Source organism: Schistocerca serialis, chromosome 3 (assembly GCF_023864345.2).
Source record: "Schistocerca serialis cubense isolate TAMUIC-IGC-003099 chromosome 3, iqSchSeri2.2, whole genome shotgun sequence".
NCBI classification, from domain to species: Eukaryota; Metazoa; Arthropoda; class Insecta; order Orthoptera; family Acrididae; genus Schistocerca; species Schistocerca serialis.
In genome coordinates, this window is record NC_064640.1 from 661277542 (window position 1) to 661293495 (window position 15954).

General features: G+C 41.5%; 1 protein-coding gene across 2 annotated transcripts in view; it reads right to left on the reverse strand.

Annotated features, from left to right (window-relative positions):
- LOC126469552 (exopolyphosphatase PRUNE1-like) overlaps positions 1-15954 on the reverse strand; it is a 167092-nt gene that overhangs the window by 47005 nt on the left and 104133 nt on the right. For both annotated transcript variants that reach the window (XM_050096670.1, XM_050096669.1), the window contains exon 5: positions 2527-2682. In XM_050096670.1, coding sequence (XP_049952627.1) covers positions 2527-2682 — 156 coding nt within the window. The remainder of the gene's footprint in view (positions 1-2526; positions 2683-15954) is intronic.

The following is a 15954-nucleotide window of genomic DNA, read 5'->3' on the forward strand; positions in this document are numbered from 1 at the left end:
AAAAGTGCTCCTGGGCACAAAAAAAGCAAAGAGTGGCTCACAGTTATGGCAGCTTCAAATACAACTGGAAACCACAAACTAAAACTAGTTGTGATTGGAAAGTCTGCCAAGCCAAGAGCATTCAAGAATGTATCCATCTCAGCTCTTCCAGTTGTCTATACACATCAGAATAATGCCTGGATGAATCAGGAAATCATCAAGAACTGATTTTTAACTCATTTGTACCTGACTGCAAGAATTTTTTAAAAGAAAGGGGACTGCCATGCAAAGCAATTTTGCTCATGGATAATGCGTCCTCACATCCAAGTGCAGGAGAACTGCAGTGCGATGGTATCCGTGCCTTGTTATTCCCACCAAACATTACGTGACTCATTCAGCCCATGGATCAGGGCGATCTGAAATGTCTTAAAAAACAAAGTATCGACGGCGATTGCTACAGTCAATCCTGCATTCCGAAGGCAACGAAAGCATTGTAGGAGCTTTGAAGAAAGTGACTTTGAAGGAGGTCGTGAACTGGATTAGCGAATCTTGGAGCAAAACAAAGTCAGACACAATTTCTAAGTTATGGAGGAAAATTCTACAGGAAAGTATGCCAGACACAGAAACTGAAGATTTAGCACATGGGGACGATCAACCATTGTGTAATTTAATCAGAAGATTGCCAGGGTGTGACGAGGCAGAAGAGGTGGAAGTAGGCGAGTGATTAAATTCGGATGAACAATTGGAAGTAACAAACTCTTCTATAATTGACATGGTTAACATTCTATAACAGTGTGAGAGTGACGAGGATGATGAGGCAGAGGCTGCACCGATGATGAGTCACACCGATTGCTACGCTGCTCTCGAGGCAGCCATATGCTACTTGGAACAACAGCCTGAGGTGACACCAATTGACCTACTGCTCCTAAGACGGTGGTGTGACATTGCCGCGAGGAAACATTGCAGCTTTGCTAAACAAAAGACGCTTCACTATTACCTGTCTAAATAAATAATTATTGTTATTCTGCCAATGCAAACACATGTGCAAATACTTTATTAAAATAAAAGTTCATATTTTGACCTGTATTACTTACAGTACCATAATATTTCTTTTTCCCATTTAAATTTCAATAGTCCGAGTTTTCGATAGTTCGAGGTAGTTCCGGTCCCGTTCACCTCGAACTATCAAGACTCCACTGTATTTAAGCAATCAGTTTCAACGCTTCATTGTCATCATCTTCAGGCCGTTATATGAAAAACAAATGGAGACATTTAAACACTGGCGCACATAGAAGAGGTATGCTAAACTGAACTGGAAACCATGGACTTCCATTCACTTACATGTATACTCCAGACACACGACAACAACTGGGCTGCACATGTCAAATAAATAGATGCACACGGTATCCAGTTTAATATGGTGCCTATTCTATCTGCACCAATGTTTGGATGTCTCCATTCATTTTTCATATATAGGCCTCAAGATGACACCAATGAAGCATCAAAATTGGCTGCCAAATTTTTTTTTTTCCCCCCCACGAGGATTGGTATCCTTTTTCTATGAGTTATTGATCAGCCATAGTTCCACATCCACATTAATATGATGTATGATCTATAACAACTGAGCAGTAATGGTCTGAACACACTTCCCTGAGACACCCTTATACCGTAGTTAATTCTACATCAGCTACAGCCATGCTATGTGCTTCCTATTGAGAAATCCTAAGTCCACTCACTGACTTTATTTCATAGCAAATATGACTGTTCTTTTGTTAATAAGGGTTGGTGTGGTATCAAGTCAAATACTTTTTCAAAGCCAAAAAATATGGCATATACATGAGTGCCATCATCCGTGGCTTTCAGGCCATATGTCAAAAGTCCGAGTTAGGTTTCACATGTCCAATGTTTTCAGAATTAATGTTTGTTTGGATGGAAGAGAATATGTTTTCAGATTCTACAACAAATGGATGTCAACAGTAGTTTTGTGGATCATTTGAAGCGGTTTTTTTGACATCATTACATTTGTTCCCACAACATAAAATACTGTATTATGTTACTGTGTAGGCTGCTTCTGATAGGAAGGAATGCTTTTGAATGAAAGGAAGATAATTAGGTTTTAACACCTCAGTGACAATGAGATAGAAATGGACCACAAGCTTGGACTGGGGAAGTAAATCATCTCCCATGGCCTTTCAGAGGAACTAATCCTGATGTCACCTTAAGGAAATCACTGAAAACTTACATCTGGATGCACTGACAGGGCTTTGAAAAGTCATCCTCTAGAATATGATCTCAATATCTTACAACTACACCACCTCACTTGATGAGAATGTTTGCAACTTACACTACTGTTGAAACATGAAGTGAAGAAATAAACTCACTTTCTCTTAGACCTCATACTTGTTCAATAGTTAAGTTTTATACCTCAAATGAAAGCATTATCAAACACTGAATATGAAACATATAACACAAAACAGCTCCAGCATTCTGAAACAAAATCCACACTAGTAGATCTGACAGTATAAAGATATATCTTTAAATGCATACCACTTTAAGCAAACTTCTTTCTTGCGAAACGATAGCAATCTCTCTCTTTAATTCAGTGCCTAATTTGGATACTCCTAAAATCACAACAGCTTTATACTGGTGACTCTCAGCAAATCTCTCTACTTCTTCTTCTGCATCTGACATGCTCAAGAAGTCCTGAAAATAAGTCTATATCAACCAAACAATGCATTTACATGGACTTAGTCAAAACATTATTATGAAATAACTTTAATTGGCAATATTAAAATAAAAAGACTAACATGATAAAAAAAATTGTAAAATAACAACACATATTTGACAGAAATGATGGAAAATGCATTCATGTCTTGGACTAGTTTCATTCCTGAATTCAAACTTGGCTACCTGGTTTTATCAGCCTAAGAATCATAGTATATGAGTGGTGCATTACCCATCTAATGGAGTACACACAAAGCAAAAACTGATTATTTCTTGGCCATATGCACAGCATCACCTGTTAAGTCAAGGGGAAATAACTCTCAGAACCGTACTCTTCATAGCTACCCTGTAAACCTCTCTCTGACACCTACAATCAATCAAAATAAACTACCTATAAGAAAGGAAGCACCAAGAAGGGAAGGAAGAAATGAAATGAAAATTCACAGGTTGAGAGGTATACGACATTACTCAGTGATTACAAAGTCAAGACAAATTTACAAATAACTGGGCTATTGGTATAACACTGCAACCTCCTCTGGCCTTGGTGCATGCACCGATTCAGTTGGGAAGGGTGTCATAAAGTCATCACATCCATTGCCGAGCCAAGCTGGCCCACAACGGTTGTAACTGGTCCACAGTATCCTGGGTACTGGCACTGGGATGAAGCTGATGCCTGAGCTGGTCCCACACTTTCTATCAGGGACAGATCTGGAGATCATTCTGACCACAAGGGTATCTCAACCTCATGCTGACAGCTCAAGAGAGATATACGCCACGTGTGGACAAGCTTGTCCTATTCAAAAATGGCACTATGAGGTTATCAAAAAAGGACGCAGGATGTCCATGATGTACCACGGGGGAGAGTACCCTCAAAAATCACTGTCAAATAGGACCTGAAGTCATACCACATGATTTCCCACACCATGACACCCGGAGTAGAACAGCTGTGCCTTTCCAAAACACTGAAAGAATGGGATCTCTCCCCAGGTTGCCTCCATACTTTCTCACAATGGTCACCCGTGGCAGTGCGGAACTGTGACACATTGCTGAAGACAATGCAACATCGTTCATCAGCAGTCCATGTTTCCTGACACGGCACCACCTACAAATGCAGCTGTCTATGATATCTTGTTAATGGCAGCCTATGTATGGGATGGTAAGGGATGGTAATCTCCTAGCCCAGTTGCAGTTAACCTCTGAATAATGGTGCAGGAAGACACAATGTGTTGTAGGGAGTAAATTACTGCTTCTCAGATGGCAAATGCAAATGTGAAGTGGGTACAATATGTTTGGAGCACAATAAGGTGAACCTCCCTTTTAGCGATCAATCATGGTCAGCTGGAACCTCAATTTCAAGCATTCTTGCCCTCAGGTTCTCATATAGTACATCACCAGACCACTCTCACAACTGGGGGGGGGGGGGGGGGGGGGGGAGTGGCATGGTTCTACAGGATATACTCAATTTTCGCACATATATGGCAACTGGAGTAAAGACTGCAAGCTTTGTTTGTAAGATGGGAGTGGTGCTTACTTAAGCAGCTTCAGAAAGAAACTTTATTGTGATCCTCTAATCGCAATTCATTTATGAAACTGCACTGGGTGCGAATTTCTTGACCTCTGCTGTTAAACAAATAATTACAGGGAATCATATGATAGGCAATAAGTGCAAGATGTATAGAAAGTAGCACGTCACACTTGGGCAAGCTGGTCTGCACTGTACATGGACTATGCAGAAAGTAACATCTGCCGCGATTTTAAAGGAGAGAACTGAAACCCATTTGAGAAGGTCCATGCAGAGGCACGCCATATAGCAGCACCCTGGAGCTGCCACTCTGCAGAGGCCATCAAAGAGGAACTAACCCAAATGTAGAAATCATCCACATACAGAGCAGGGGTGACCAAAGGACCGACGGAGGCCACAAGTCCACCTATAGCAATGAGGAAAAGAAGTACACTCAATACGGAACCATGTGGGATGCCATTCTCCTGGGTCTGTGGAGAACTGAAAAATGTACCAACCTGAATGCTGATCGACCGATGGAACAGGAACTGGCGGATAAAAATCAGGAATGGGCCCTGAAGAACCCACTGTTGAAGTGTAAGAAAGATACGATGGCGCCAAGCCATGTTACAGGCATTGCGAAGGTTGAAAAATACTGCTAGCAAATGGCGGCACTGGGAAAAAGCCTGCCGAACTGCGGATTCCAAGCAAAGTAAATGATCGTTCAGAGACCGTCCCTCTCAGAAGCCACACTGGTAAGGGGATAATAGATCCCGAGATTCGAGAACCCAACTGAGCCGACGGGCTACCATCCATTCAAGTAACTTGCAAACAACGTTTGTCAGACTAATTGGCCGATAGCTTTCTTACCAGGCTTTAGGACGGGAACCACGATGCTATTCCTCCATTGAGAAGGGAAGTCACCCTGGAGCGAAATACAGTTAAGCACTGAGAGAAGATGTTGTCGTTGTGGAGCACTGAGATGTTGAAGCAACTGATTATGAATGGAGTCTGGGCCAGGAGCCGTATCATGAGAAGAAGAAAGAGCGGCAAGAAGTTCCCATTCAGTACAAAGTTCGTTGTAAGATTCTGACTCACAAGGGGTAAAACACAAGGCAGAAGCTTCGGCCTGCTGTTTCTGGTGAAGGAAAGCAGCCGGATAGGAGGATGATGCTGATGCTGTTGCACAATTGGTCGCAAGATGTTCAGCAAGAATCAATGGGTCCATGCAAAGGTCATCCGGGAGGGCAAGGCCCGAGAGGGTAGAATACCAATGGAAACCTTGGAGAGAGCAAAGTGTAGCCTATATACGTGACAACGTGCATAGGGACAGTAGAACCGAGGGAAGAAACAAAGTGTTCCCAACATACCTGTTTCTTCCGTTTGATTAAGTAACAGGCTTTGGCGCAAAGGCGTTTAAAGGTAATAAGATTGGCAGCGGAAGGGTGCCTCTTAAGGTGTTGCAAAGCTCAACGGCGATCACAGATGGCAATGGCAATGACCGTACTCCACCACAGGACCTGCCAGAGGTGGAACGGTTCAGATGAGCATGGAGTAGCAAGGCTAGCAGTGCGTACAATCGCATCAGACACATCGCATAGGACGTCATCAATACAACCTGACAGGGGGGGAGAAAAAACTACCTGCACGGTATATAGAAGCCAATCGGCATGTTGGAAAGACCAACAAGGTAACCTGTCCATCAGGGAGCGAGAGAATCAACAGGAAGTGCTCACTATTGCAAAGGTCGTCGTGTGATGACCAGTGTAAGGAAGGGAGGAGGGAGGGAGAAGAAAGGGAAAGATCAAAGGCAGAAAAGGTACCATGGCCAGCACTGAAATGGGTAGGGGAGCCATCATTAAGAAAGCAAGAAATTGGTTTATGAGAAGACCCTGACTAGATGGAAATGCACTGCCTCGCAAGGGATGATGAGCACTAAAATCCCAGAGGAGGAGGAAGGGAGGAGGAAGTTGCTGAAGAAGGGCAGTTAAGGCAGCAGGCGTAAGAGTCCTGTCAGGAGGGAGATAAAGATTGCAAACTGTGACCCCAGAGTCCAGGTTGACCCTAACAGCAACCACTTCCAATCTAGTTTGACGAGGAATCCACGTGCTAGCAACGTCTGTACGGACCAACGTACAAACGCCACCAGAGGTCCGCAGGGGGCCGACCCAATTTCGATAGAATGCATGGAACCCATGAAGGGTCGGAGAGTACTCATCAGTAAAATGAGATTCCTGTAGAAACACACAAGCTGCAGAGTAAAACAAACTAAGGGATATCAACTCTGGAAGGTGACAGTAATATCCATTACAATTCCATTGGATAACCACAGAATGATGATTCAAATGGGGGGTGAACAGGCTGGTCATGACGGCGGGTCACCACCCATCGGTCACCGACAAGGAGGGGGCTACATCCATGAACAGCAGGTCAGAGCCAGGTTGCGAAGGTGGGGACGGGACCACTGGCGACACCAGAGGCTCCTTGTCCAGGGACTTAGGTTTTTTCGTTTTTTCTTCTTTTCTGTTTGAGATCAAGGAAGGCTGTCCTGCAAAAAGGAGCCAGCTGCAGCAAGATCTGTAAAAGAAATAGAGCGGGCCATCTGGGGGCCCACAGACCGTGGTTCTCGTGGTGGTCGTGTGGCAGCAGACCTTCGACCTGAAAGGTGCCGGGAAGGGGGGTCCCAGGATGGGTGCTCTTGACCAGCAGATGCCGAAGAAGTGTGACACTTCTCCGGCTGGGGAGGGGGAGTGGCGCTCGGAGGGGAGGGTGTGGGAAACATAGAGGAGGGGGGGTGGAGGAGAGGGGTTCGGGACTAGGGTAAGGAAGGGGGAGGAAGGGGTGAAGATGTAACTAAAGCATAGCTAGACATCATTGACACAGGATGTATATGTGCATACTTCTTACAAGCCTCAGTGTAGGTTAGACGATCATGGGACTTATACTCCTATATCTTCTTTTCCTTCTTATAAGTCGGGCAATCCGGTGAACATGGAGAATGATTGCCATGACAATTAACACACACAGGAGGGGGAACACAGGAACTCCCCTCATGGAGTGGACGTCCACAGTCACCACACAGAGGGGTCTGTGAACAATGGGAAGACATGTGTCCAAAAGGCAAGCACTTAAAAAAATCTGAAGGTGGTGGGATGTACGGCTTCACGTCACATTGATAAACCATAATCTTGACCTTCTCGGGGAGGGTATCCCCTTCAAAGGCCAGGATAAAGGCACCAGTATCAATGCAAAAGTCCTTCGGGTCCTTCGAACACGCAGAACAAAGTGAACACCCTGCAATCCTACATTGTCCCTAAGTTCTTCATCAGTTTGAAGGATGAGGTCCCTATGAAAAAATCACACTTTGAACCATATTGAGAGACTGGTGGGGGGTAATGGACACAGGAATTGTGCCAAGATGGTCACAGACATGAAGGGCCACATACTGGGCAGCTGAAGCAGTTTTGATCAACTATGAACCCGACCGCATCTTGCTCAGAGTGTCCACTTCGCCAAACTTGTGTTCGATGTGTTTCACAAAAAATAAAGGTTTGGTATTGATGAAAGTATCCCTATCAGTCCTGGTGCAAACCACAAAGCGGGGGGAAAGGTTTCACCCCAAGCCGACAAGCCTGACCCTCCTCCCAGGGGGTAGCCATGGAAGGGAAGGCCGAAGGGCAAAAGAAGCAGCACTAAAAGAATCATTTCCTTTCAAAGAGATGGTCATAGAAGAATGGTCAGAGTTCTGGACGACCTGTAAGTATTTCATTTGCATAACGTCCACCCTGATACCACCCACTCCGATCAGGGGCTCTCCCCACAGGCATCACCCAGCCGCAGCAAGGGCCGTTTGGCAGGAGTTCCGATGCTCCAGGATGACAAGCAACCACTCCTAGGCTTACATGAGGTGGTCACAGCTCAGGTATTAGAAGTGTGATCCCTGTGTTTTCAGGGGACTCAACCAATAGGGTACATAGCGACCCCAGCACATCAGCTGGCTACCAAGCTGGCTATGTACCCTAGCATCAGACAACAACGTGACGGAAAAGATGGAAGGAACTAGGGGGGCACACTCCGGAGACAACTGGTAAGGTGCTCTTCCCCAAATGGCTCACACTATGGAACAGAAATTTAGTAATGGAGGTCAAACCCAAGGGGGGGACCAGAGAATGCCAAAAGAATGAGGCAATTACTCAACAAAACCAAATCGCAAAGCTAACATAACCAGGAGGATAGCGGGGCCAACATAAACAAGGATGCCAAGAGTGGGAGAGGAGAGGGCGGAGGCGAAGGAGCAAGGACAGGAAAGGAGGGAAGGGAAAGGATATGCAACCTGGGAAAGGAAGGAAGGCTGCAATAACTCGGGGCCCCGTGCTCGCCGCACACATACTCATGAAAGGACGCGAGTCCCCTGGGGGAGTTTTAAGCTCGTCTCTCCACCTTCTTTGCCTGCCACACAGCCTTCTTCCACTATGAAGAGAGATTTGAAAATTTACAGGCCATTGTTGGGCATGAAGTTTATTGTATGACCTGCTTGCATAAGATGTTTACATTTCATCTGGTGTGCAACTTTTGCTCTCTTGCATTTCATCCAATTCATACTCATACTAGAGCCACTACACTCCAGGGGAAATTACTCTCGCTTGTACGAATAAAAAACCACGTGACTTTCCGTATTGTTACATAATTAATCTCTATTGTAAATAGCAGTAATTGTCCAGTAGCATTAAGGCAATTCTAACATCGGATGTGGAAGTGGACATGCATTTCATGTTTGGGAACAATACTCTGTTTGAACACCACACAACTCTGCTCATATATGAGCAACATGTTGCAAAACATGAACTACTGTGATGCTACATCACTTTTTGCATCACAGGCATGACACCATGTTGTAATACACAGCTTTCTTACATAAATGTCAACATTCATACTCTGAAAACCACCACGAAGTGCATGGCTGACAGTATCACTCATTGTACCAGTTATTAGACTTCCTGGAAATCCTAGTGTGTGTGTGTGTGTGTGTGTGTGTGTCTATATATATATATATATATATATATATATATATATATATATATATATATATATAAAAACAATGATGATGTGACTTACCAAACGAAAGCGCTGGCACGTCGATAGACACACAAACAAACACAAACATACACACAAAATTCAAGCTTTCGCAACAAACTGTTGCCTCATCAGGAAAGAGGGAAGGAGAGGGAAAGACGAAAGGAAGTGGGTTTTAAGGGAGAGGGTAAGGAGTCATTCCAATCCCGGGAGCGGAAAGACTTACCTTAGGGGGAAAAAAGGACGGGTATACACTCGCACACACACACATATCCATCCACACATATACAGACACAAGCAGACATATTTAAAGACATATATATATATATGGACCTATTTGGTATCAACCCCACATGTTAGAACAATGTTTTAAGATAGATCTCTCGAGTGTTTTTCAAGCGATTTCATTTGCAAGCTGATTCCACTTCCCCATATCATATCAATGAATCAAAGTCTGCCATCTGCTTTACTCATAATTGGACCAATGTAATTATTTGATTTCATATCTGCACAAATAGTTACCTCAAGGTACGAACTGATTAATTCCAATTGTTTGTCACTGTTACTGTAGTCATAGAATCCTATGTTTTTGCATTTTGTGAAGTGGACAGTTTTATATTTCCAAACATTCAAAGCAAGTTGTCAATCTTAGCATCACTTTGAAATCTTACGATCTGGCTAAATATTTGTGCAACATTTTAATCAAAGTACTTCATTACAGATGATGACATCGTTTGCAAACAGTTTTAGGTTACTATTAATATTGTCTGTGAGGTCATTAACACATAGCATGAGCAGCACTTCCCTGGGACATGTTCGAAGTTACTTCAACAACTGTCAATGACTCTCAATCTCACATAATGTGTGGCATCCTCCTTACTAAGACATCCTCAATCAAATCACGAATTTCATTACACACGTAATATGATCCTACTTTCACTAACAAGTGCTGGTACAGAACTGAATTAAATTCTTTCTAAACTTGAAGAGTCATATTGTTGGCTTTTTAATTTGAAATTGCATGTTATGAAAGTACTATGTTTTGTGCATAGACATATTAAAAATGTCAAATGTATTATTTCTGGTACAATTTGTTGTAAAAAAAGTCAAGAAACATTATGCTGGTGCTTACAATTGCTATCATATCTCTACTTGCAAAAGTACGAAAATAAACATCTTCAGGTGTTTTACTCATTCAGTGACAGTGAGTGTATCAACTAATCACGGACAAGCAAAAACTTATGAAGTTCAACTTGAACTTGTTTGTTTCTTTTAGATTAGATTAGATTCAGTTTACATTCCATAGACCCAAAAAATGAGATGATTCTTGTGGGTGTGGAACATGTCAGAAAGTATAAAATAAAAACGTAAGACATTTGAATGTAATACTTACTACCCTGATCATTTGTCAGGAGATAGTCGAAATTGGTTAATACAATGCAGTAAACTGGAGCAGCTAATATTTACAGAACTAACACGCTGTCAGAATGAAACACTGTTATGCACTATTAATAAATTTATCATACACAAAATATCTAATCTTGACTGTTGTGACCAAGTGTTGCCAAAACTGAAATCTAACAGATATATTTACTAAGCTGGCTTAACAGTCTCTGTTAAGATATTCATCTATGGAGTAGGAGGAGTTGTCTATCAAAAAGTCTTTCAAACTCTGTTTACACCGTGCTTTGTCTGAAACCAAGTTTTTAATGGTTGCTGGCAATTTATTGAAAATGTGTGTTCCTGAATACTGGACCCCTTTTTGGACCAAGGTAAGTAATTTTAAGTCTTTATGTAGATTGTTCTTATTCCTAGTATTGATACTATGTATTGAGCGAATGGTTGGAAATAGAGATGTATTACTTGCAATAAATTTCATTAAGGAATAAATATGCTGAAAAGCAGTGGTTAGAATACAAAGTTCCTTGAACACGTTTCTCCAAGACGTTCTTGAATTAACACCACAAATGATTATTATCATAAGCTTTTGCACCATAAAAACTTTTGCTTAGTTTGACGAGTTGCTCCAGAATATGATCCCATATGACATAATAGAATGAAAGTAAGCAAAGTATGCAAGTTTTTTTTATATTTATTTCTCCTACATCTAACATCATTCTCGCGGCAAAAACGGACTTGTTTAGGCGCTTAAGCAATTCTGTGGTATTCCCTTCCCAACTGAATTTATTACTGAGTTGTAATCCCAGAAATTTGACACTGTCAACCTCTGGTTCTGAACTGCACATAGTGGGTCTTCTCATGGTTTAATGACAGTGAATTAGCTTTAAACCACTTATTCATGTCAATGAAAATTTGATTAGCAGCTATTTCTAAATGTGTACTTGACTTGCTACTTATTGCAATGTCTGTATCAAACAAAACAAACTTAGCATCTGGCAATGGAACAGATAAGAGGTCATTAACATACACAAGAAAAATCAATGGACCCAAGATGGAACCTTGAGGAACACCACATGTAATTAATTCCTGGTCAAATGAAGACTGACTGCTGACTGCTTACTGCACAGGTATTTTGCAACGACACCCTTTGTTTCCTGTTAGATAGATAAGACTCAAACCATTTCGCAGCATTGGTGGTGACACCATAATATTCTAATTTACGTAAGAGAGTGCTGTGGTTCACACAGTCAAAGGCTTTTGACAGGTCACAGAAAATGCCAGTAGCCTCTAATTTATTATCTAATGAATTAAGTACATTCTTACTGTTAAGTGTAAATAGCTTCCTCTATATCAGAACCCTTAAGAAATCCAAACTGTGACTTGGACAATATATTATTTGCAGTCAGATGCTTGAGAAGATGCTTAAACACAACCTTGTCAAATAATTTTGAGAAAGCCAAAAAAAGTGAAACTGATTGATAATTTGATGGTATCTCTTTATCCACCTTCTTGTAAAGAAGCTTAACTTAAGCGTATTTTAGGCAGTCCAGAAATGTTCCGCTGATAAGAGATTGATTATACAAATAACTTAAGATAGAACTCAACTCGCATGAGCACTCGTTGATTAACTTTGTTGATATGTTATCATACCCACTGGAATACTTAAAATCTTTAGGATTTTATGATGGATGGTACTTCTTTGGGAGACATTCTTAGGGTTTGGTCTCCCCAACATCTACGTTATTAGTGCTGAACTTGAAGATTATGGGGACATACAAGTCAGAAGTCTTCAAAACTGTTTGTTCAACTCTCAATTTGGGATTTTCTCTGCACATCTTTGAGAATTCTGAATGAAGACAAAACAACAACCTGTCAGTTTAAAACTGGTTGCCAGACCAGCATGCTAGCTCAGAACCTTGTCTTCTGCATGGAATGCTTTCACCAATTGAAGTATCCAAGTCCTAAGCTTCACTTCTGCCAGTACCTCTCTCCTACTTGCAGAAATCACTCTGACACTTTAAGGATAGGACATCCATTATGCCTGAGTAGCTCAGCCAACAAGAGAACTGCCTACAAAATGCTAAGTTCCGAATGCAAGTTCCAGTTCGGCACACAGTTTTAATCTACCAGGTAGTTTCAAAATAGTGCACTCTCTGCAGTAAATGCAGCTATTTCATGCACATCTTTATTAGGAAGCAAAAACTGTATGTTTGGAGCACTGGATGTAATTGACCGTTGTCACTACAGACCACTGCAACCACACATCATGTTGTCAAGCACATTCTGTGTGATCATTTCTGGGCAGTGACATACCACACTGGAAATTACATCCACATTCACGTCCACATCCATGAATGCATTGCTGTCTCTTCTGAGAGAGGCTTATAGGACGATATGGCTTGTTGAACCCAATGTAGGCAACGGTGGAATTAATTGCCAAGTGAGGTATGAACTGCAAAGAGAAGATGAATTCTGAGCAAGGAAAATTGCATGTCACACCCACCGCGTAGTTGACAGGTCATTAGAAATTGAGCACCTAGCTCAGATCTGACAACGAAGCGGAAGTAGATCAAGTATATTCTTTTCAAAAGATCACAGCATTTGTCTTAAATGAGTTAAGAAACCATGAAAAACAAAAAGGAAGCAAGAATGGTGTTTAACTTCCAGTCAGTGACAAGGCCATTACTGGTGTAGTATGAGTTCAGATGAGAAAGGAAATGGGCTGTCTCTCTCCAAAGTACCCATCTTGGCATCTGCCTTGAGCAATTTAAGAAACTTGTAGAGAACTTAAATTTCGATTAGTTGATGGGGATTTAAACCACTGTTCCCCCGAATACAAGTGCAGCATCTGCAACACATCATTCCCAATGATGGATAATATGACAAATATTCTTGTTGTAAAAGTCTGCATTTTCACTGTTAAAAAAATGTTCCACCTCGAAAATTACCTCGTCGTAATTTTTAAAATACTCGTACCTGCCTTGCAATTGTTTCTTCACCCAAAGATAGAGGATGCATTACAACCCATAACATCTGGATCCTCCCCTCTACCACTAATACCAGTTTCTTTGACTTACACAGATGGGATTTGTCTTGACCCTCTGCCTCTTTCAGTCCACTCATCCACTTCATTGTGTGCCATACCCAGCTTCCTCTGCCTGTGCCACACCAGTCTCACCTATCCAACCCACAAATGTATCAATCTTGTGAAGTAATACACAGCACTGGTAGTGACTTTCTTTTAGTCTTTTTTGTAACAAGATGTATCAATATTCCCCATTACCTACTGACCCTGTAAGTATGAACTGTCATAATTTTTTGATACTGTGATACTTCTTGACAACTACATTCAATGCATGTTTCTAAGCTTTCATTATACTAGTCCTCAATGTATTTTTCAGTCTAAATGCCTCTTTTACATTATATAATTCCACTGAATTTCAAGTCCCTAATACAAATTTTTTTGCATAAATATACTAATGACATCCTTTGTGTGTTTATTATGTTCCTCCTATTTTTGTTTCATTCAAGGATGTGAAACATGCTACTTTGCATTTTTTTGTTCTTTCTAGAAAACCAAGGTTAGGACCGGCTATTTGTCAAAGATCAGACATGAGTATTGACACCAGTTAAAGAATGTATAGAACTGGAAAAAAATGATATACCATCCATGAAAGGCATGGTTCATGCATCGTGCATCTAAAAGAAGAGGAGCTGAGAAAATCATTTTCTTTCACAATTAATTCTTACAAGGAAACATCACCAACTCGACGTTGTATTTTAAGTAGAAAAAGGCACATTTGCAATATATCAGCCCCAGCTATCGACCCCATGTGAAAATTTGGATCATAATTCTGGTAGTAAGTAGTTGTGACCACCTCAAAGTACAGTTTTTAAATATGTGCTTGCATTGCTTGTGTGTCACTCACTCTACCCCTTCAGCTGCCTAATGCCCAAGCACCTAGTACTTTACAGCAGAGAGACAACCAGAACCCTCCTACTTACGGGATGTTGATCGCAAGGGATGAGGAGGGAGGAGAAGGATCATGTCTGCCCAATGGATAGGAAGTAAGTAATATGAGTATGTCATTCAACATCAATATGAACAAACCTAAGCAACTATACAATTAAAACTTCCTGGCAGATTAAAACTGTGTGCCGGACCGAGACTTGAACTCAGGACTGTGCAAGTCAAAGGTCCCCAGTTTGAGTCTCGGACCGGTACACAGTTTTAATCTGCCAGGAAATTTCATATCATCGCCCACTCCACTGCAGGGTGAAAATCTCATACAGGAACTAAACAGTTACTATGAAACAACGTTTATAATCTTTATTTTACAATTTAATCATCCCAGCCTTGTTCGAGAATAGTGCAACTGCTACAAATGTACTTCATCTTAACAGTGTCAGCTTTGCAATCCAAAGAAAATAATACACAACAGTGATATTAATAATGAAACAGCACTACACTACTACTTTAATGACACATTAATTTCAATGATTTACAGTGCATTTGTGGACTGCAACAAAAAAATGTTCAGAGCAAAGAGATTTATGGCACCAGCTACAAGTCAGAAACCGCACACACTGACACGATGTCACTGTACCAATGCCAAAATAGCATTTCACTGGATGTTAAAAGTGATCTGGCCGGACACAGGTGTAGCCACTTTGATACCAGGGATACTGGAAGACTGGCCAAAATAGTGGTGCTCGTAACTGCCTGTTAAGATGAAACTGCATCTGAAGGATGTTGTTACACTGGCCAAACTTCAAATCGACACCAAGAAGTCATGCCGAGTTGGTAAACCTGAGGACAAAACTATTGAATATATGGAAGCCAAATACATCCAGTGGTGGACAGTACCATGTGCCACCTGGTGATATTGCTGTGTCTTCTGCTCCACGCTCTTCATGCACTGACAAGCTTTTGTGGATGGAAAATAAGCCCACAGTTAGAATTGTTCTGCTATAATCTTGTACAGCTTTAAAAAACATCTTCTGTCACCACGTCTTTAAATATTCCTTGTCGACTTGTTTAGAATATGAGGTGACTGCTACAACACTGTCCGCATGAAATACACTGTGTTTGATTCCTGGCCCAAATGTCCCAGTTGTCTCTTTTAAAGGGACAAACAGAGGTGACAACAAGTGTGTATCTGCATACACTACTGGCAATATTGTGCAGCTGTGCACTGTGTTACTGATAAACTGTACAATCATGTAAACATCTTTCGTCCATTATTTGGCAAGAGATCGACCAGCCATAATTTCAA